The sequence below is a fragment of the Neopelma chrysocephalum genome, unplaced genomic scaffold (assembly GCF_003984885.1).
Source record: "Neopelma chrysocephalum unplaced genomic scaffold, ASM398488v2 Primary Assembly neopelma1_26, whole genome shotgun sequence".
NCBI classification, from domain to species: Eukaryota; Metazoa; Chordata; class Aves; order Passeriformes; family Pipridae; genus Neopelma; species Neopelma chrysocephalum.
In genome coordinates, this window is record NW_020897695.1 from 2,918,356 (window position 1) to 2,940,680 (window position 22,325).

The window sequence follows — 22,325 nt, forward strand, 5'->3', positions numbered from 1 at the left end:
AATAATGAAGACACAACATCAATTATTTAACTGAAACCTTTCTGTTGTATGTCTGTGTACCTGTGGGAATTCTTGGAAAGCTCCCATGGTTTCCTGATTTCTGTCAGAAGAACCTCCGATAACAATCAAAGGCCTAGAAAAGTATATTTAAAAACAAAACAAAACAAAGAACCTTAAGCATGCATACATTTTTTATAGCTAAAATCACATCTATAAGTTCTCCTTACAGTCAAATCCTACTGCTCTTGGGATGCTGCGCCCACCTTCAGCATCCAGAGATCTCTAAAAGAATAGACAATGACCAGCACAATACAGGAGTGGATTCTAAATACTGGTGTGTCAGACAGTAGACTTCCTAGTAGCTTTTGGGTCACTAGTTTTAGGACAATCTGGCTGTATTGAGTGACTTGCATCTATCATAAAATTTCTAAAACTAAGTAATATTGCAGGCAATTTTCACTTAAGTTTGATAACATGGGTGACAAGGTGGTTTGAGTGGTATGACATCTAATCTAAAAAGCTAAAATGTATTGATTGGTCCAAAACGTTTTGTATATGAGGCACTGTAACATGCACAAGCACTAGAACTAAGAAGCACACTAGGATCCAATTTTTCATAAGGATTAGGTTTTGTTTGTATACAATTTCGAACATAGCAGAAGTTAGCTGACTGCCTGAGAGCACTTCTCCCTGCATTTTGTCTTTAGTAAGAAAACCCCAAAGCCCAAAGAAATGAACAAAAATTTAACACGCTTAAAAGCAGTCCTGCTCTTAAATTAGATCATGGCTATATGTGGAAGACAGTATTAGCATACAACATGGGTTACAAATTACACAGGAGCAATTTTTATTACAATTTCCACAAAATACAATAAATTATTTTCCCACAGGGCATAAAAACTGGTCTTTTATTCCATTTGTAGGTCAAACTTCTTGAAATGCTAAATGCTGAGTCAATAGAAAAAAACATGTCTTATTAATCTGCTTATTCCTTCACACTAAATTGAAATATTGGGTCAATAGCTTTCTAGGCTTTTTCTGCTGAACAGTATCTCTTCAGATACAGCCTTTCCTTTGACTGTATTTATCTATATAATGTATCAAGCTGAAACATTTACAGTGTGCTCCATGCATAATCTTAAATGTAATGCCCCTTAAGATTTGGGTATATGTGTATCTAGATCCAAGCTTCATAACCAGGCCATTTCTCCACCATAAATCAAAAATCTCAGTTCTAATCCCCTGAGGTGGTGAAATGAGAACTTCAGGCTGTATCTTACCTTTGAGAAAAATTCTTATGGAAAAATACACTTGATGTATGCTTTACACATTTTATTCTGCTTATTCCCTGCCATCAGCAAAGTGATTACAGCTATCCATCTGTAATGAATCTGTTTGTTCATTAAAACATTTAAATAAATTCTGAAATTATAAATGAGAGGAACATGGGGTTTGTCACTGTCAAAGTAACTACTACTTCCCTATAATGAAATATAATTATGAAACTGCTCAAATTTTTAGAAAGCCAACTCCAACGGCTATACCTTGAAAAGATTTAGTTCTGCTCTTAAAGTTTTACATAACTGTAACTAGAAAGAAGTTTTCCCCCCACAGAAATCATTGTACTACTGTCACAACACTGTAGACATTCTGAAGAGCAGTGCTCATAAAGCAACAGTGAAGCTTAAAAACAACAGTGAGGTAGGAAGAGCATTGACTATAATGAAACTAATAAGAATAGTAAATCTTACAGACTTGTAGGGGAATTTCACTAAACTAAAAAAAATTTCAACTGCAACTTCAGGTAAAGAGCTTACCAAAGTAAAACTGAGAAGAGACTGAAACAGAGAGGAATCAGAAGAATGGATCTCCAGGCTCAAGGAGGACAACTCAGACAGGGCTTTAACCACTATCCCTTAGTCTGAGTTATTTAAAGTCACTACCAGCAGAGTCAGGTTCAACATTCAGATTACTTCTGTGCAACATGAAGTAAAAAAAGCTGAGCCATTGTAGTGCATTAACAATGCCAGGTGTTGGAATCACATTACACATAGGAGATACCTATGAGGACTAATCTTGCCCTACAAATTGGTCTGTCATGCCACTTCCTCACAGGGGATGGTACAGAGCAGGAGACTTAACACCTTTTTGCCACAGAGAGCAGACCTCTCTAACTTCTGCTCCCAGCTGCATAATCCACTCTTCCCCTCACTTAGGGGCTTGATGCTTGCCTGGCTGCAGAGGGAGCTATTTAGAACACTTCTCTAACATGACATTATTTACTTATTGCTGGGTTAGCTTTTTGGCAGAATAATGAACTGAAACTGACTGTTGGAGCAGACAAATACCAGAGCTATCAAGAGTGTAAGCAGTAGGAGTACATGGCCAGGAGAAAGGTGTGGAGATTATATTATTATATATTATTATATCCCTAGTCTTTCTCTCCAAAGTACAGCACCCTTTCTTACAATGGCAATGCCAGCCAACCGTAAATGGGAAGCATTTCTGGGATTCTCAAACGCGCGATAGAGTTGTCTACTAACAAAGGGCCAAGGAAAATTACTTCCATTAGGCTAAATGCAGGGTTTGTGAATGTTTACTTCTCTCCTTTTGGCATGTGGTGGGAAAAAGGCAAGCCTGATGTCACCAATGAAAAAATCATTCAGCAAACACTGTGGTTTGGTCAGGGAAAACTGATTTTCTTACTATATTGCCAATTTTCTGTCCAACTAGGTAAGTCACTCCCTTCACCTTTTGCCAGGAGTACAGGTTTATGAAAGATCAAGTCAGGTAAACAGACCTTGTCTCAGACAAAAAAAGTTTGTGAGAAAATAGAAATATCTGCTGCAAATCCAGAAGTAAATGTGATGAACACTTCCTTTGTATAACCAAATCCACAACTGTTCAGAAGCAAGATTGGTGTACGATCTTTCTTCTTTTAATCCAAGGGCACACAGTGATAGCAAAACTTTGTTCAAAAACTCGTTTTTTTTAAAAAGAATTTGAACATTAGTGGGTTTTTTTTCCAAAATGTCAGAGACTCAAGTTGTTAGTGTTCCCATTACCTCGTCCACCACCCCCTGCTAATTTAAAGTTCCGGATCCCATTGATCCAGATCACATTATTCTGGATCACACTCTGTTCTGTGAGCACACGTGCTTGGTATTACTACAGCTTCTACCCCAAATACCTCAGTACAGCTTTCTGAACACCTTTCTGTGACAGACCAGCTCAAGTTGTCACGTCTCAGTGAAGGCTTACAGGAGTAAATACTATCACGCTGTACATCCTTTAATTCAATACTTAATTATTGTTCTAAATGTCTGCGTGGGAGGCAAATAGGAATATTAACAATGCAGTTGTCAATTTGGTTACATATGAAATACAGTAATTCAAAGGCAATAAGGATTTAAATTTAGAAAGAACCTTTAAGACAATCTTCACAATCAATAAAGCATTACAGGCTGAACATCAACTTCATTTTCAAACGTATCCATACAACCAGCTATGCTGATAGATCTTTTTAATTTATGCACAATGGGGTAGGACAAAAAAATGAGAATTTTAACCATAAGATCACAAAAAATGAAACAAAATTACTTTTAGGGTTGACAAGTGAAGAATTCCCTTCTCACTACCCACAACAAAGGGGCGGGAGGGGGGGAAGTATGATACTAAACACTGTGGAGCTCAACATCTGCATCAAATAACAATACAAAATTATTGGAATTTTAAAATGAAAATGCAGTTAAATTACCAGCAGTTAATGGTTGCATTTGCCATCCCACCAAGGGCATGTAAAAATCCTGGACCGGACACTACAAGACATACCCCTGGTCTAGATGAAAAGAAAAAGAGGGAGAGAGAAAGGAAAGTAAGCACATGGAACACCAAATAAATCATCAACAAAAATTAGTAAAATGCTGAAATATGGAATACTAAAGTTTTACTCATGTCATCACAAGTCATGAATGGCAAGGAATTTTTATGAAGGACTAAAGATAGACAGAGAAATCAGAAACCATTTAGGTGTATCAACCCAATTGGAACAGCAGTTGAACAGTTGTTACGTGCCATGCGCACAGAGGTCTGCAACGTATGCAGGCTTATCCTAACACAGCTCCTTACTTCTTCTATCACATTTACTCCATCATCTTACATTTATATGGAATTTGGTAAACCACTTATGTTTGCAGTTTTTTCAACTGCACTTTAGCAGCAGGTATCAGTGACAAAGCTCACACAGGAAGAAGTGCATCTGATTCAACACAAATTTATTACAGTTTAGTTCAGGCAGAGGCACTTGTTATTCCAGGTGATGACATAAAAAATGATAATTCTTAACTAGTGAGCATTCCTTAGCAGATTTACAGACTATTTACGTATCAGGAAAAAAAAATCAGCTTACTTCCAGAGGATTATTCAAAGGAAGAAAACCTACAAAACTGTGTAACAGAAGTGTCACACAGACAGATTTAAGGAGTGACCACCTGCATCATCTGGTCTGCACTTCTGAGTGAGCAGACACCAGATGTTTAGTTCAGAAAAGGATCCATACCCAAGAAGCAAAAGTCACAGGCCTCTGAATGCTTCCCAACAACATTAAGAGCAAAATGCAGTCCTTTGTGTCAGGAGAAGCACACAGGAGACTGGAAGGCATACAATCAAGTCTCTGTATTGATGAGATATTTGTTGAACAATACACCCAGATGATGAGATTGAGGTACAGCAGGTCCACCAAGTTGCAGCAAACAATGTGGTGTGATTTCTGCCCCTCATACCAAAGGTGTTAAGCTACTATTCAGATATCAAAGGGGAAAAAAATAAAGAAAGTTATAAGATGGTCGATATTATATGAGTTTAAGCAGCTCCTTGCTCCTGCTCTGAGTCATTGCAACAGAAATATTGATAACTGTTACTGATATTTTAGCATTCGTGCTCCGTTTTAACTGCCCTACATCTGCACACACTAAAAAGTCCCAGCTCCAAACAGACAAACCTCTCTAGTTTCTAACTGTTAAGTCTAACACAATTAATATTACAATATTTACTAAATTATATTATAAAGATTGATAAATATGGAATGTACCTGCCAGTCAAATATCCAACAGCAGATGCAGCATAACAGGCCTGTTGAAAATATTGGAGTTAATTACACAATTATTATTATGTATACATTTCATAACATCTTGTACATAACTTTCAACAAAAATACTGGAAATATGGAGGTACAGATTCTTCCCTGATTAGCAGAGCTTAAATGTAAGGAAAAGTACCCCTTTTCCTCCCCATTGTAAGGTGTGTTCATGAAGATTTATGTGAAAAATCTCAAGACTCCACATTTCAGGCTCCTGTTGTTACAGAGTATTACATTAGAATATCTGGGATTTGAAAAAGAAAAAAATCAACAAGATAGAATAAACCAAACAAACAAAAAAACCCACCAAACACTAACACAATGCATGAAACTTCTCCCTTCCACTGCATTCTGGAATAACATGGAAGAGGGATTTGCAAGAGAAAGACAACAAGCAGAAATCCAGCCATCACTGGAATCACTCACTGTATGTCAGAAATTAAGCAAAAGGTTGAACTAACACACTGGAGAAATTAATTAGATGATTAGGGATTGTCTTTTTGAGCTAATTTGCTGAAGTATTTCTCACTCCACCTCCAGTAGAACACTTTGCTTTAGCTAGTTCGACATTTTAAAGAAAAATAGTGTTTTGAATAATTTTCTCAGAAGTAACATCTACAACATGCGTTAGCACAGCTTATCAGCAGTGTGACATGTGACATTGCCAACTCTTTCCTATTCTCATGTTTTGTCTTGAATAGAGCAAGTTTAAACACTTATTGGAAAAAACCTCATTTTGCAATTTTTGTAACCTTTTTTTGAAGTAAAGCTCCTGGCCTTAGAGCCTGCCTCTTTCATTTTTAAATAGAGTTGAGATTTGGTTTTTTAGTTATATTCAAGCACTCTTGTGATAAGAAGAACAAGGAACACAAAAGCTCCTTCTAAAAGTTTACAAAGCTACTAAATATTTTCCTCAAAAATATGAATAATTCTAGGTAACAGCCATCTCAGCTTCAATGAGTCAAAACACAGACTTCTTCTGTTTTTACAGAGAAGGAGAAACTGTCTTGAATATCTTCATTATCCTACAGATGAAGATCAACTGTCTGATCAAAAGCATGGAGCTTAGAACACAAATAATAAGAAACCCTCATTTTCTTTGCAGCATTAGGATAGTGAATTGTTGACCAAAAAAGTACACTGATAAGAAAAATCTCTTTGTACTTTTCATACACGTCTGACATAGACAGGAAAAATGTCACTTATGTTCAAGAATTAGACAATTTGATGACATATCTGTGCGCCAAAGTTTGGAAATATTTGGAGTATGTGTTACGAAAAATTTTGTTAACAGAGCTCTAGGCATGGAGTTGAGTTTCTATGGCAATCATGTTTTAGAACTGAGTGGCAAAATAAAGCAGCACATAGAATTTGGATTAATTTACAGTCAATTGCCATTAAAACTTTTGCTGCTTCATTCTGCAAGGAAGCAACACGACTAAAGATATCTGTGTTTAGAGGAGATTGTAAATAATGTTGAAGGTATACTTAAAAGATCTTTTTGTGTGAATAGTAGAAAGAAGAGCCATTTTACTGATGAATCTTGCACCTTCACCACTAAAATGTGAGTAATGACATTCATTATCTGTTACGGTCACAAGACAGTTGATCAGCTGAAACCAGATCCTTGTGTCCCTCAGACAAGCAAGAAGGACGCAGGCATATAAAACACCATTGCCCACAAAACCACAATGAACATTAGGAAGAAATGTAAGAAGTCTAGATGTAGGCACTCAACTCAAAGCTTGCAACCACCCATGAGCACTGGGCTTGAACTGCAGCCGAAGCAGAGGCCTGTTCCTCCTATTAAAGCAGAAGGACACTAAGCAGGGTTTAATTAGTCTGTTTTCAAATCAAACATAAACAACATAGTGAGTAAACAATGGTTAAGTGCTTCTGAATCCAGCAGTCCAGGTAAAATAGCACTGCCATTCCTAGGAGCAGGTCTGAGGCCCTCATCTTAATTGTATCTAATGTTCAGTGTTCCAGGACTGGTCTGTATGGCTTGTGATCAACTTATTATGAGAGAGAACCTGCTGTATGAACCTGAGTTTGGTACGTGGCGTCTTCTGTTACCACATACAACTTAAGTCCAGGCCTTGCAAATAAGGACACAGGTTGAAAGCAGCACTCTCAGAATAATAAATGATTTGCTAATGGCCAATAACTTGTCACTGAAAAAGTGTGACTTTGAGCTCTGGGAAGACACTGTTTTGTGTAGAGCAGCAATGGCTAAGCAACAGGAAAAACCAAAACAGAACAAAAAAACTCCAACAGATGTGCAACAGGATCAGGCACCTGTCTGGGCCTGGGAAAGTACCATCCTGTGCTACACAGTCCATAGTCTAGGCATGGAGGACAAGGGGTTAGATCTGTCCAGAGACCAACACATCTTATAAAAAAAAGATCTTGAATGTAGGAGGTGGGCTAAATGATGCCCACCTTTGTTCCAGACGCCCTTCCGGAAGGGTTCTCAATTCCCCTGACAGCTGCACCAGCTCCAGCATATTTGTAAACTCACAACTAACTTAGGTTATGAATATCAAGAAGAGATTGCTTTGAATATGTAGTGATAATTATTATTAAAGATTAGGAACTAAACATAAGGAATGTGCATTATTAACAAGTAACAATCTAGTAAAGGGGATTGTTTAAAATTCATCTGGGTTACCAGTCTTCTAAACAATCACAGCAATCTCTAATTACCCAGGGACAGATAGACAAAATACATGCCACTGTGGAGTTGCAACACAACTTTCCAGTGTTCAAAGGGCATTTGGATGCAGATCAAATGGCTTCTGGCAAACTTATGCCATATTACAGGCCACAGGAGATTGGCTTACAGCTACTGGTAGCACTACTTATCTTTTAACTCCATGCTTTAATCTGGTCTTCTGTTCTGCAGTTTTATGGGCTTTTCACAGGATCACAGAATCATTTAGGTTGAAAAAGACCTCCAAGATCATCGAGTCCAACTTTTGACCAGCCACCACCTTATCAACTAGACCACGGCACTGAGCGCCAGGTCCAATCATTTCTTGAACACCTCCAGCGATGGTGACTCCACCACCTCCCTGGGTAGCATAAGGACATAAGGATAATTTTGTCAACAACATCTGTCAGTTTTCCACAACTGATGTCAAACAATAAATACAGTGCTTGATTATTGTCTTGAGATTTTTTTCCTGTGTTTTAACTTGTTTATGGGTCCTGTGTCCTATGAGCACTATTAATTAAAATTTTAGCACTTTTACAAGGAAATGGTTTTGCTACATCTGGCCCAGAAATGAGGCAGAAACTCGATCCTTGGAAAAAACCCTTAATTTTCCATATAGCTCAGATAATACACAGCTGCCTTCACCAATAAAAGAAGCAGCTGTATACACATTCTCCAGAGCCAGACAACACAACTAATAAACTTAGACATTTAAAACTATGACGTGTAAATATTGAGTGTATCTTGAATATACTGTATATAACCTTTCACCCTCTCCTCTGCCAAGCAGTTACTCTATGTCTTCAATGAGGATAAAAACAAACCAAAACTCACTACAAGATGTATCTTTATTCATTCTTTTCCAGTCCCCAAAGAAGACAAACCCTGACCTTTTGATACTTAAACAAGTCTTCACGTAATTTTCATTCCACTAAGCAAAAGTATTTCATCTTTTACACAGCAGAATTTTTCTTGTCTACTAGACTCTTGCACAGTGACAAAAAGGATGATAAATAGGACAGCATCTCATTTGGCAGTGCAAAGCAATCTTCCCTGTTAATTACAGACATATGAGGACATTAATTTTAATTGTTTTAATAACCACAGCTAAAACTAGAATATTTGCTAAATGGCCTACAGGAATATAAAGGCTGTGTTGAATTCCAGTCCTTCAAGGAATCAAATACACCTTTTAAACATGTTTGTATATATTTGCCTTTCTCATATGTTGCAGATTTTCCATAGAGACATGCATTCCTCTAAATTCCCACATTCCAACACAAGAATGTATGGATTAGACAACAAAAACATACAGCTCGTGATCACTGTTAACTGAACTACTGTTATAATACTTCATTGAGGACTGGGACAATCCACAAAGGCTATGAACTACATGGTAGAAAACAGAAAAAAGAACACTGCTGCAAAATACAGGTCCAGAATATCTGAAGGATTTTCTTGAGTTAAAGTGGTAAAATTCTAATTAATAGTATTCGTAGGAGATAGGACCCCTAAACAAGTTAAAACACAAAAAAAATATGGTAAGATAATAATCAAGAAATCTACTTTAAGTTGGCATCACTTACGGAAAGCTGACAAATGTTGCAGAGGAACTCTGAGTAAGGAAAACTGATGGTTCATTTGCCAGCAGTCCAACATCTAGCAGATACAGCTTGCGCACCAACCCTTGAAAACGAGGGATAAACCTGAGCTTATTATCCTTAACCTCAGACCACTTAAGGAACTACTGAATGACTAAGGAAGTTGTTACTACTGGGGAAAAACAAACAAATCCAGAACTAGTGGCAAAACATCAAAATGGTTGCCACAACGACCCCATGGAGCACTACAGGTTGGGGACAGAGTGGCTGGAGAGTGGCTAGGCAGAAAGGGATCTGGGGGTACTGACTGACAGCAGGCTGAACATGAGCCAGCAATGTGCCAAGGTGGCCAACAAGGCCAATGGCATCCTGGCCTGTATCAGGAATAGGCCAGCAGGACCAGGGAAGTGATTTTGCCCCGGTACTTGGCACTGGTTATGTTGCACCTTGAGCACTGTGTCCAGTTCTGGGCCCCTCAATTCAGGAAGGATATTGAGGTGCTGGACCAGGTCCAGAGAAATGCAACGAAGCTGCCTTGGAAGGGTCTGGAGCACAAGTCCTGTGAGGAGCAGCTGAGTGAGCTGGAGGTATTCAGCCTGGAGAAAAGGAGGCTCAGGGGAGACCTCATCACTCTCTACAACCACCTGAAAGTAGGTTGTAGACATGGGGAGGGGGGGAAATCTGTTTCTTCTCCCAGGCAACAAGTGACAGGACGAGAGGGCACAGTCTTAAGCTGTGCCAGGGGAGGTTTAGTTTGGACATTAGGAAGAAGTTCTTTACAGAAAGAGTGATCAGACATTGGAATGGACTGCCTGGGGAGGTGGTGGAGTCACCGTCTCTGGAGGTGTTTAAGGAAAGACTGGATGTGGCACTTAGTGCCATGGTCTAGTTGACATGGTGGTGTTCGGTCAAAGGTTGGACTCAATGATCTCAGAGATATTTTCCAACCTAACTGATTCAGTGATTCTGTGAAAATGCTGAGGAGCTTTAGTCTAATTTCTGACACCTACACAACAAAGCTGAAATATATATAACTAAGAGAGTCTAAGTGTATGTTCCTGCTTGATTTTGAGCATTCAGAAGCATTATAATTTTCTATGGTTTACTGCTTGGTGAGCATTTAAAAAATTGTTAAGGAAAAAAAATCATAATTATTTTAACTCTCAGGACAAGTTTATCAATTAGCAGGAAAATTTTTCTCTTTGGGCACTTAAGAACAGAACATAGATAAGGAAAAAAAGTAAAGAGGTAGGTCATAAAGAAATTAAAATACTACCAATTAGAGAGAGAATGATAATATCGTCCTAATTTGGAAGGGAAGACATCATTAAAAGAAAATGACAGGAAAAAAATTTAAGAAATAAGAATATTGGAAAGTCTATAGAAAGCCACAGAATAACAAAAGACCTGGATGAGCATCTCAAAAAGTGGCAGATAAAAATTGACAATATATGACTTGAAGGAGATAAATTTGATAATTTTTTCCTTCTGTATTGAAATACTCTGTTCAAATTCTTCCCCCCCCCATTTTCATCCTACACTCGCTCCTTTTTGGAAAAAGGCATTTAAAAATGAAAGAAGCTGCAATTCCCTTAATAGGAAATGAGGGGCCACTTTAAAATGGAAGTGGGAAAAGAAGGGCACAAAGAAACACTCAACTCAATGCCCCAGTGCTCTCCATATTCCAGAACGAGTGACTGCTTCTCTACAGGTTCTTTAAAGGAACATTCAGAGACCACATGCTTTCTAGTAAGAAACCATAAACCAGGTTTCATTCCACTGTAAAACATTTAAGGTAAGGATGGATCCCACTATAGATATATACTTACAGCTTGTTCATTTCTCATTCCCACATATTTTATTCCAGCTGCCTGGGCTGCAATTGCAATTTCAGTGACTGGAATACCAACAATGCCAAACATGTATTCAATATTCTATAAAGAAAAATGTTAGAAGAAATCAGATTTTTTTTCCCCAAAAGACAGCTTTAATAAGCACATGCCAAACACAGACACGCTAACAACACAGGCAGTCTAAAACTAAAATGTAACAACATATATGGTCACACAGAAGTTTAGAGGTCACTGTGGAAACATACACAACGCCAGCCGGTATTTCCAGCTCAGCCCTCTGTGATTGTGAAAGCCTTGGATTCTGGAGGCCCACAAGGAGTGGGACAATGGTTCAGTGCCTCAGTCAACATATGTTCAGTGCTTTCTGCTGATCAAGTCTCACTTGGGACTTCTCTGTCACTTTCCTGTTTCCCGATAAGTCAGCTTCACCTACTCTCATGGCATCCCATGTTTTTGCACTTTCACAGCAAACAGACACCAGAAAGGCCCCAGGCAATAACTGGGATAGTACCGTGCACAAAGAAACGCTGAGATAAAGAAGACTGTTTATTTTTATTACAGTCAAGCGCCCTTTCTCTGTGTGTCACAGGCTAAAGGCAAAGTCTTCTGTCAAGGCCGGTGTCAGGTCAGCACCAGCTCGAGTTCAGAGACAACAGAGAGTTTTGATCACTGTAAAGGAGGCGCAGGAGGCACATCCAGCTGCCACGGGAAAAGCCGCGGAGGGCTGTCGGCACTGCCTGGCGGTAACGGGGAAGGGGGCTGAGCTCGGGAAGGGGCAGGTTTGGGAAGGGGCGAAGAAAGGAATCAGTGCGGACCTGTGAAACGCCGCCCTCGGGACAGGGGTGCCCGGCAGCACCGAGACCAGGCGGGGCCAGGCTGGTCCCGGGGCCGTGCGGCGGGACCTCCCTCCCTCCCTCCCACATAGCGGCGGGGCGAGCCTTTCCCGCCCACTCCCGGTGAGTCCGGCCGCGCACACTCGTTCTCCGCGGGCGCCCGCGGCCCGGCGGGCGCTGTCCCTGCCCGCTGGTTGCCAGCTCCCCGCCCCGCGCCCTCACCTGATCCCGGAGGGCCTGGGCGATGAGCTGCGCCCCGCTGAGCTCCTCACCCTCCATTGCGCCGGCACCGCCGGCCCAGGCCCGGCCGAAGGTCGGGGCAGGTGACTGACAGCCCGCCCGGCCAATCAGGCGGTGGGGGGCGGGACCGAGGACCGCGGGTACCACCCCTGCCCTGGGGGCGAAGCCTAGGGGAGCTCCCGATTGGCCAGAGCGGGCAACCAATCAGGAGGCCGGGAGGCGCCGGCCCCCAGCGTGAGGTGGGAGCGGGACGGGCCTTCCCGGCTCCCGCCGGGAGCGGGGGCGGAGGGGCGGGATGGGGAGGGAGCGGCCTCGAAGAGGGCGAGGCGCGTTTATTGCAGGCCTGGCCCGAAGGTTTGCGTGAGCCGCTGGGCCTCGCAGGTGCCCCGGGCTGCCACCCTGAGCGCTCCGGCGCTGTGGGGCCGGTCAGAGATGGCGAACGCGGAGCGGGGCAAAGTAGGGGAGGATTTGGCGTGGGGGTGCCCGGCGCCGGCGCTCATGGGGAGGAGTGTGGGACATCTCACCAAAATCCCAGATGAGCGATGGCGCACAGCCATTTCCTGGCTCGGCCCGTTCCGGCACGTGTGGCAGAAGTGACACGATTGACAACAAGTCCCTGCCCCACCCTCCCCTTGTCCAGCCAAACCCCTAACAATAGCAGCGTTCCGTTCCCCCTCACTCATCAAACAACAACAAAAAGTAGATAACGAAACATAGATAACATAAAACCTTTGCAAAACGTACATAGCAAAATAGTGTAATCAAATGCAGCAAATAAAAGCAGTAGACAGGATGTATCAGTGGGAAAAAAACCTTGAATTTCACTATGTATATTCTTATTATATGTTGTATAATATATAATAGAATGCCAGCAAAATCACAATCCACGGATATCATACAATGTGAAAAAGTCTTTGTTTTTTTAATAGCATTTTAATATTTGCCTAGTAATTATTACTTTTTATGTTACTGTCATTACTGCTTATGTTACTATCATGTTACTTATTGGTACTGTTTATGTGACTGTACTACATGTTGGGCATGGCCTAACATGCATTTGCTGTTAATCACTTGAGGACCCAGACGAGTGCTGTGCTACCTGTGTTATTTTTGTAGTCTGTTGGATTATTGTGAGTACAGAAGTACTAAGAAGCAGAGTATGTGTTGCTTTTGTGTGTATACATCCAGATGTGGTGAGAGGTGACATTCTAAGTTTCCAAGGCTGTTGAAAAGCGAGTGAATGGATGCTTTACTTCATGACATAAACAACAGAATTTGTTGATTAGATAGTTCTGAAAAGCTGAATAAGAAGAGTCTGCAGTGGGATTGCAGGGTGAACTTGGTATCCAAACTCAAACACCAGTCTTTTTATCCTTTGTGTGGAAGGAATATAAGTGAATATTGTGACTGGATGACAGTAATAGTGCTATGAAATACTTGTATTTGGGTGAGATGATCCTGCTGGAGCCTCTCTGCCAGGCAACAGACCACATAAATCACAGGAAAGGGACAGAAGAAGAGATAAAATTAATAAAGCATTTCAGTTCATGAAAATTTAAAGTTGTAGCTCAGGTGAGGTGACAGCTCTATAGACCCTAAGCAAATTAACTTCTCCTTAAGGAAAAGATTTATTAGATGGTGTAGCATTTTCCAGTGAGAAAAAAATCCAGAATGTGGCAGAAACATATTTGAAATCTCAACAGCCTAAGGGCTGAGTAAACCCCATTGGTATCCTTACTTTGCTGGAAAGGTTAACATACCCAAGCCCAGCCTTGGGGCTTGTCACAGCTCTCCTTATTAGGAGCAATTGTTTAAACTGTCAAACAGGGGAAGAGGCTTTGGGGAGCACTCACACAAGTGCTCACCCACTCTGTAGAACTAGCAGTAATCACAGCCAAGGGAAAGGACTTGGAGGAATTATTGTAGTTATTATTTTAGTTGGCCTAGGTTTAGCAAGATGGGATTGTGTGCATGTTGCATGTTTGGTGCTAAACCTCTTGTGCCTCTAAATGAGGAAGGGACTCAGATTAGTACTTTTGAGTGTTTCTGACCACCAGAAAATGAACTGTGGCAGAAAAATAAGAATTCTCCAAGCATGTTTGTAAAATACAACATTTTGTAGAAGCCTGTTAATTTTTTCTGTTGGTGCGTTTGGCTTAGAAGGCAAAAAGGCGATTTTTCTAATGCATAGCAATTCCATCTCGTGGTCTGAAACTCTCCAACTCTTTCCATCCATTGTAATGATGAATTCTAATTACATCTTAGTTGACAGCTTTAGTGAAGAGCAGCTGACTAGAACCCATTCCTGTCCTAAATAGGCATTTTGGCTCTGAAGCGGTGACGGAAATAGAAAAGTGTTTTGTCAGTGAAGTGCCACACAGTTTGTTTATTTTCAGTAGGTTCCTTAACTGTGAGAGGTTTCCCACCCCTCTTCTCCCTCCCTCTGATATTGCTTTATATTTTCACATGTGCTTCAGTATTTCATTTGCAAAGCTGAGATGCACAGGGCAGACCCCTCTGTTCTTGATTTGTGTTGCCAAATCACCCCTCGTAGCTACTAGGTGTTTTCCTCAAGATGCAGAATAGCAAGGGTAGCTGATTGTACATCACTTCAAAACTGTTTATATAAATGCAGTATCTTTAATCCATCTGATTACAGACATGCCATGGATTTATTTGGTTTTTATTGTTCTTTAAATAAATTTACCCTTGAAGGCATGTATGTATGGACACTTCAGCTAATTAAAGCTCAAGGAAATATGAATATGTAGTTGAGTTTAGCAGCATCGAATACCTAAGTTACTCCTGGACCCTTGTAAGTGCTTTTATTACATGTTAAAACTTCTAGGTTTAGCAAACATATCTTCTGCCTGCTATGGGCACTAAGGTTATGATTTTGCTGTCCTACATGAGATTGTGTTGCTATCAAACTAGTGTTGCTAACGGCATGTAGAACTTGTGGAAGTAAACAAGTGACTTAAACTAAGTACTTACTATTTTTTTTTTTCAATTTGCTCATTGTTGGTGTTTGGGTAAAAAAAAGCCCACAGCGATATTGAGGATTGCTCAATAAGCTGGGTTTTGTCCTGGAATTTATGCAAAGAAATATTTTCATTTAACTTGCCATAGACTTTCTTTCTTTAGGTACAAAACTACAATGTAATATGAATAAAAATAAGACTGGGATTAGTTGAGAATTGATCTTTTTTTCCTGTTGAACTCCTAGTAGGAATGAGAGAAGGCTCTTCATGCGTGTATCTATCAGTCTGTATTTGCTTTGAAAAAATTCAGGAGTTGTGGATTAGAAAGACTGCAGGGCATTAAGAGCATTTTGGAACATTTTTTTCCCTAGATAAGAGTTCCCAAAGAGCAAATACAATCAACAAGTCAGTGACTGAACTTACGGGCTGTCAATACGTAGCATTAGTGCCTCTCTCCTGCATGCTCTTTCAACTTCACTAATATTTGTGGTTTAATTCCTTAATGATAGTAGTAACAATGTAGTGGTAGATGAAGAATTCTCATACTGTGAGAACAATTCTGAAGAAAAGAGCATTTCTATAGTATTTCTGAAGTGTTGCATTCATTGTGTCAGTCCTTGTTCTGTATAAGTAGTTTACTAACTTGGGAAATCAAAAGGCTACATGGCCCATATTGCAGAGTGCCCCAGCCTTTCAGAGTCAATAATTCTTAATTTCTTTCTAAGAAAAGCTCAGTAATGCAAATTTTCTCCATTTTGTATGAATTTTTGATTTATTGTTATTACTATGAAAGCATTTTTAACCTTACTCATCTGCATTGTATAGGAGGAATGCGGATCTGAATTGTACTCAACATTTTTATAGATGTTCCAAAAAGCTGCACTGTAGGAAAAATATTTGCCTTTTACATATGTGGAGTTGGAAAGCCTAACTCCATAGTTAACCCTAATCCATAATCCATTAGGAGAGGCATTTTCATGATAAAAAGATAGATAAATGCAGAACTAGTGTCTGATATAATTTTTCTGGCAATCATCTGTTTCAGTATTGATAAAATAAGTTCTGTTTCTACTTGACTACTAAATGCAGTGTTCAAGTAATTTTAGGAAATGCTAGTTTTAAATACATCCCCCATCACCAAATAGCGGAGGAGATGCAAATTTGTGAGCTGGTTTTAACTTTTCCCAAAGATGCTTTGATATATGGTGAAATAATCTATAAATGAATGTTAAAGTTAATTGTAAAGGGAGACCAAGCAAAGAGATCAGTAGAACTATATATGAAGCTAAAATGCTTTTAAACAGGAAACAGTTATTTAAAGCACTAGTATAGATAGATTTAAGGTTTAGAAACAATATGCATGTGGTCATTCAGGAATTTAAGAACACCACACTCAGTTCAAATACTGCTAAGAGTCTCAGTTACTGTCTGTATTTAATCATAAATTTAAAATCCTGGCATGATATTTTGCTCAAGCTTCCCCCACCCCACCTGTTTTCTTTTTTCCCCTCTAGATTTATGGCATACACCATGGTGCATCTGTGCTGGAAGCTGTCCATCTGCTTTTTCTTCTATCAAGTTGTCTCAGGAAGAGTCAGGAGGGAGGGGCATTACGTTGCCGCCGTGTACGAGCACGAGTCCATACTGAGTCCCAACCCGACAGTCCTGGTGGATCGGCGCTCCGCGCTGGATCTCATGGGCAAGAACCTCGACATCTACGAGCAGCAAGCAGTGGCTGCTGCCAGACAGGTATTGCCACAACTTGGAGCAGTTGTGTGTGCCTTGGGGATATATGGAGTAGCTGCTTTTTGAAGATAATCTTTTACATTTATGTTCCCAAGCAACTAAAGCTATATTTACATACATAACTATGGTCTGGGTTTTCAGACACTCTGACCTGCCAGCAGCTCTGAAAAAAAATCAGGCCAGTTAGCATCCCGCCTGGCTCGGGTTATTCCAAGCTTGGAAAAACACGCCTATAGTTATTTAGTATAGGGAAATTAATTTTCTATTTTAGTCTGAATACCTAGCTCCTTTCTGTTTTCTTAAATGGAATGTTTTCACTGAAAGATTGTCTTACGGGCAGCTGTCTTTGGGTTTGATTTTGTTCCAGTGCTCTCACTGGAAATTCCTGAATGTTTCTAAAAGCTAAGGAAGTTAAATGCTTTGGAAATTAATGTTCCACCATTAACAATTTTGTGGAACTAAAGTTTTCCATTCCTTTCTCCTACCCTACCATGGAATGGTTCTCAGTCTAAATATATTTAGAGGAGAGACACTAGTATTTCTGGCTATTTTTATGCAGAGCACCCTTTCTTTCCCTCCCTGGGAAAACCTGAACTGGTTCTGGTCAAAGGAAGCAACTGTTACTGTCCCTACACAGACAAGAATTGACCTGCAATTTTTACAGATCTGTTGATTTGGGAAAGAATAGTTACCATTTTTGTATAATTTTGTATAATTTTTTTAGACATTCAGATGACTGCACAGAAGCATAATAGCTATTTTTACGCAGCACTGCACCCAAGACCCATAAAGCATCCCAAAGCCATAGCATAGATAATACATTTGAACTGACTTCTGAAAAGTAACAGGAATTTGAATGACTGATGCTCTGACTGATCTAAATGGAATCCACCTCATTTTTAGGAACAGTTCAGCTCTCCCTGAACTTCAGGTAGACCCAGCCTAGCTCTTGCATGGCTACATTTCTACCAGACTCTGCACTGCTTCCACTGTTAAGCTGTTTCTGAAGTTATTAGTCCCAGTACCCCGTCCAACCTTATATACCTAATCTATTAAGTGATGCTGCACTCACTTTTGATACAGGTACAGCACCTTTGACAAAGTTCATCTGCAAACAGCATAATTCTGATAAAAAAATTAAGACAAGTTTTTAACATCATTAGTCTTTAACCTGAATCACGTCATTCTCATGACTTGTGTGAAGGGAGAACACTTTTGGCAAGAATTTAGATGAAGTCCTGCTCTTATTTGCATGCCCTTAAAATAACGTCAAACACATTATTTTTCTAGATAAAGGTATGTGCTACATAGTTACACCTACTATGAAGTCGAAGAAAAAATACTTTGAAGCTGCATTATTGGCAAAACATAATTGGATTATACTTAACTTTCTTTAGCTCTTCCTACCCATGAGATCCCCTCTTTTCCTTTGCTTTGCCTACAAAACATGTATTTGTTTTACATACAGGGGGCACAGATCATTGTTTTTCCTGAAGATGGAATCCATGGCTTCAACTTCACCAGAAGCTCCATTTATCCTTACTTAGATTTCGTTCTGCATTCGCACTCTGGGAAGTGGAATCCGTGCAGAGAGCCCTATTTGTTCAATGACACAGAGGTAAACATAGGAGTGATTGATGTCTGCAGGGGTGGAATAACTAAATGCTAGGTTTGTGCTCCAGGTGTGAAATAGCTCTCTAGTTGTTTTGCTTATGGAAGTAAGCAAGAGGTTTAACAACTTGTAGTACCAGATGCTGTTTGCATGGATGCTCAGGTTATGCTGGTTTCATTCTGTTTAGATACGTACACAAAGGCTCATACAGCTTTCGTATGAGCCATCTGGATTTGTCATCTCCTCTTCCCCAACCTCTGAAATGGTAAATTACTCTTCTAGTAAGAGGCGTTGTGTGTGATTTTATTTTGAACAACGCTGTTTTATATAAAACAACATAGTAGTATCTTTGCTTTTGGTGCATTCTTGTTACTGGGGTTTAATGACTTGATGCACCATAACATTCTAACTCAGTGGTCGGGGGTGGGGGGATGTGTGTGTTTGTGTGTGAAATGATTAGCACAAGTAACAGGACTTGATCTGCTACAATGTAATAGAAGTCACAGCTTGACACAGACCAAGTGTGATTACATAAGATGTGACCTCCATGTTACAAAAATAGTGTTTTCATTGACTGTTCTGGGCTGAAAATAACCATGCTTAGTAATACAGACTGTTAATTCTTATTAACCTTACAGCAGCCAACATAATGAAAGAAGTCATGCATGTACCTACTAAGCAGAATTTGTGTGCTAACATGAATCTTGTAAGTTGTAAGTGATGACCTATTTTGGCCTATGAATCTTTACTACCTATGATCATGGCCAAGCAAGCAAGAAGTTGGTTTGCCAGTCAGACCCTGTTTGGAGATTGCAGTACTGGCAGTCTTGGGTACAGTCCTCTGTGATATGGAAGAAATATCCCAGTAATACTGTGGTCTGTAACATCTTGTATTTCTTTTCTGTAACTATGCAAAATCTATTCATTTACATCTCTGCTTCTGTAAGTGCAGCTAGTAATTGCTTCTTAAAATTTTATAGTAAAAACATCCAGTTGCAGGAACAAGACATCACAGTTGCAAATGATCACCATTAGAAGTTCTAAAGGCACCCACAGATCAGTTGTGCTACCTTGGCAAAGCTTTCAGTTGACCTATGGTGTTTGAAAGCCATTGGTGCTCCTACAAGTCAGAAATTTCTGAAAATTAACAACCTTGAAATAGAGAGATTTATTTACTTACTTCTCAGGAAATGAAATCCATATATTTTTTTTCAGTTCTATTTTAAAATTAATATCCAAAATACTTTTCTGTCTACAAAGCTATTGGTTCCAGTAACTTTTGTCACAAATCATTGGTATTTTTAAATTTTACAGATATAGTCAAACATGCTCAATTTTGAACACAATTGAAAGTAGTAATTTGAAAAGTATTAAATAACTCATAGGTGCTTAAGTAGAACGTATTCCTCCATTTTCTGAAGTGCTTACATTTCTCCATACTGTTTTCCAGGTTATTCAGCGTCTGAGCTGCATGGCACTGAAGAACAAAATATTCCTTGTGGCAAACTTAGGAACTAAGCAGCCCTGTGAACACACTGATCCTCACTGTCCACCTGATGGAAGGTACCAGTTCAACACCAACGTGGCGTTCGATGATGATGGTACGTTGGTAGCCACATACCGCAAACACAACCTGTATTTCGAATACGCTTTTGATACCCCTCCAGAGCCTGACTACAGACACTTTGATACCCCTTTTGCTGGCAAGTTTGGCATGTTCACTTGCTTTGATATACTCTTTTTTGAGCCCGCAGTGAACCTCATCAGACAATACAATTTGAAACAAATTGTATATCCAACTGCCTGGATGAACCAGCTCCCGCTCTTGTCTGCTGTAGAATTTCAACAAGCTTTTGCAACAGCTTTTAATGTCAATATTTTAGCAGCTAATATCCACCATCCTACCTTGGGCATGACAGGGAGTGGGATATACACTCCAGTCAAATCCTTCATCTACCACAACATGGAAAGTTATGGTGGCAAGCTCATAGTAGCAGAAATTCCTGTGATTACCACGGATCATGAAACCAATTTGGAGAGTAATGAAAGATTCAGAGAGAACTTACATGGCTCATGCAGGACTTTTACGAGCACCTTGCTGGATGATCAAGTTTGCTTTAAGGAGCAAGAAGAGACTCCTGGCAAAATATCTGAAAAAGGAAATGAACAGTTACCTCCCCCATTTTATGCAGAAATGATGTATGACAACTTTACTTTTGTTCCTGTATGGGGGGAAAAAGGACAGCTCCAGGTTTGTGCCAATACCCTTTGTTGTTACTTAAATTATCAGAGAGCTGTTTTAACTGATGAATTATATGCTTTGGGAGTTTTTGATGGGCTCCATACAGTGCATGGCACATACTATGTCCAGGCCTGTGCATTAGTGAAGTGTGGTGGTCTCAGCTTTAGCACTTGTGGACAGGAGGTTACAGATGCCACTGCTCTGATAGATTTCCAGCTATGGGGAAATATGAGTACCCCTTACATCTTTCCTTTGCTGCTGACATCTGGTATTACCTTGGACTTTGCTGATCACATGGGCTGGAAAAACAATCACTATTTCATGAGCAAAAATAGAACATCTTCTGGCCTTCTGACAGCTGCTCTGTATGGACGATGGTATGAAAAGGACTAGCACAGATATTTTGAGTCAGAAAACAACTGCCCCTATGTTCAGAGCATTTATCTTAACAGAAGTTGTTGAACATCCACACTTCCTAGAGGTCCAGGTGTGTTTGTTAAATGACTGATTAAGTTCCACATTTGAAATGATAAGCAAAGCACCCTAAGAATCTGTAAGTACAGTCTGTACTGTGGTAGCTTATGTCTTACCAGAAGGGAAAGAACTGCCTTGCAAAGATAAAGGCTTGCTGTAATTTGGTGAGATGTTTTATATGGGGAAAACAACTCATTTCAACTGAATTTGTTCCTTTTAATTTAATCCTTTCGTTTTCTGGTGTTCTGGCTTGGAATGTGGAAATTAATGGAATGGAAAACTGTTGCAAGAGAAAAAAAAGGGAAGAAAGACACAAATACTGTGCATGACATGCACAAAAATATGTAGGTATACATACATAGAGCTTGTATGTGCTGAGGTTCTGATTTCTGGTTAGGGTGCCATGATTCTTTTTTTTTCTTTCTTCTTTTTCTTCTTTTCTGTTCTTTCCCTGCTAAACTCCCAGTTTTTTCATATGCTTTTAGCAGTATCTGAATGTTACAGTTGTAAACATCTACAGAATATCTAATCTGGGGAAGAGGATATCAAATGAGTGTGAAAAACATGACTGCAGTAAGACACTATTCCCAAGAAATTATGTTTACAGAAAACATTAACGATGAATATCAACAACATATGTTAAGTACTGTTTGAGTGCTTTAACTTTCCCTGTTTAAGAGAGAGGTAGGCCATTTCAAGACTGTTTTGACTTTAAGACATCTTAGCCATTGTTCATGAATTTATTCAAGAGGAGTTATGAAAAGCACATAATGAACTGAGGGACAGCAAGGCTTTTACATCAGTGCTTCATGTACCAGATGGCAGGCTCGTGCTGCTGAGTGAGGAAAACACACCATTCTTTCCAGGGCAATAACTAGATTAAGTGCTAT

The 22,325-nt window shown here is 39.8% G+C and overlaps 2 protein-coding genes across 8 annotated transcripts in view; one reads left to right on the forward strand and one right to left on the reverse strand.

Moving 5' to 3' along the window:
- The window catches only part of HACL1 (2-hydroxyacyl-CoA lyase 1), a 25,734-nt gene extending 13,268 nt beyond the window's left edge, over positions 1–12,466 (reverse strand). For 2 of the 5 annotated variants that reach the window (XM_027675326.1, XM_027675324.1), the window contains exons 1-5: positions 12,363–12,466; positions 11,284–11,388; positions 5,090–5,130; positions 3,758–3,838; positions 61–133 (exon numbers count right to left, since the gene is read on the reverse strand). In XM_027675326.1, the coding sequence (XP_027531127.1) occupies positions 61–133; positions 3,758–3,838; positions 5,090–5,130; positions 11,284–11,388; positions 12,363–12,419 (357 nt within the window). In that variant the 5' untranslated portion in view covers positions 12,420–12,466. Of the gene's footprint in view, positions 1–60; positions 134–3,757; positions 3,839–5,089; positions 5,131–11,283; positions 11,389–11,552; positions 11,926–12,362 lie in introns of those variants that run through there. The other 3 variants (XM_027675325.1, XM_027675327.1, XM_027675328.1) reach the window with 3 other exon arrangements.
- On the forward strand, positions 11,945–21,735 carry BTD (biotinidase). 3 transcript variants are annotated; one of them, XM_027675330.1, is made up of 4 exons: positions 11,945–12,050; positions 16,876–17,110; positions 18,576–18,725; positions 20,170–21,735. In XM_027675330.1, the coding sequence occupies exons 2-4, from the start codon at positions 16,880–16,882 to the stop codon at positions 21,352–21,354; spliced, it is 1,566 nt and encodes a 521-aa protein (XP_027531131.1). In that variant the 5' UTR covers positions 11,945–12,050; positions 16,876–16,879; the 3' UTR covers positions 21,355–21,735. The 3 variants fall into 3 exon arrangements, with proteins under 3 accessions (XP_027531131.1, XP_027531130.1, XP_027531132.1); XM_027675329.1 differs by having other exon boundaries at positions 12,044–12,263; XM_027675331.1 differs by lacking the exon at positions 11,945–12,050 and adding an exon at positions 12,556–12,619.
- Positions 21,736–22,325: the final 590 nt, after the last annotated feature.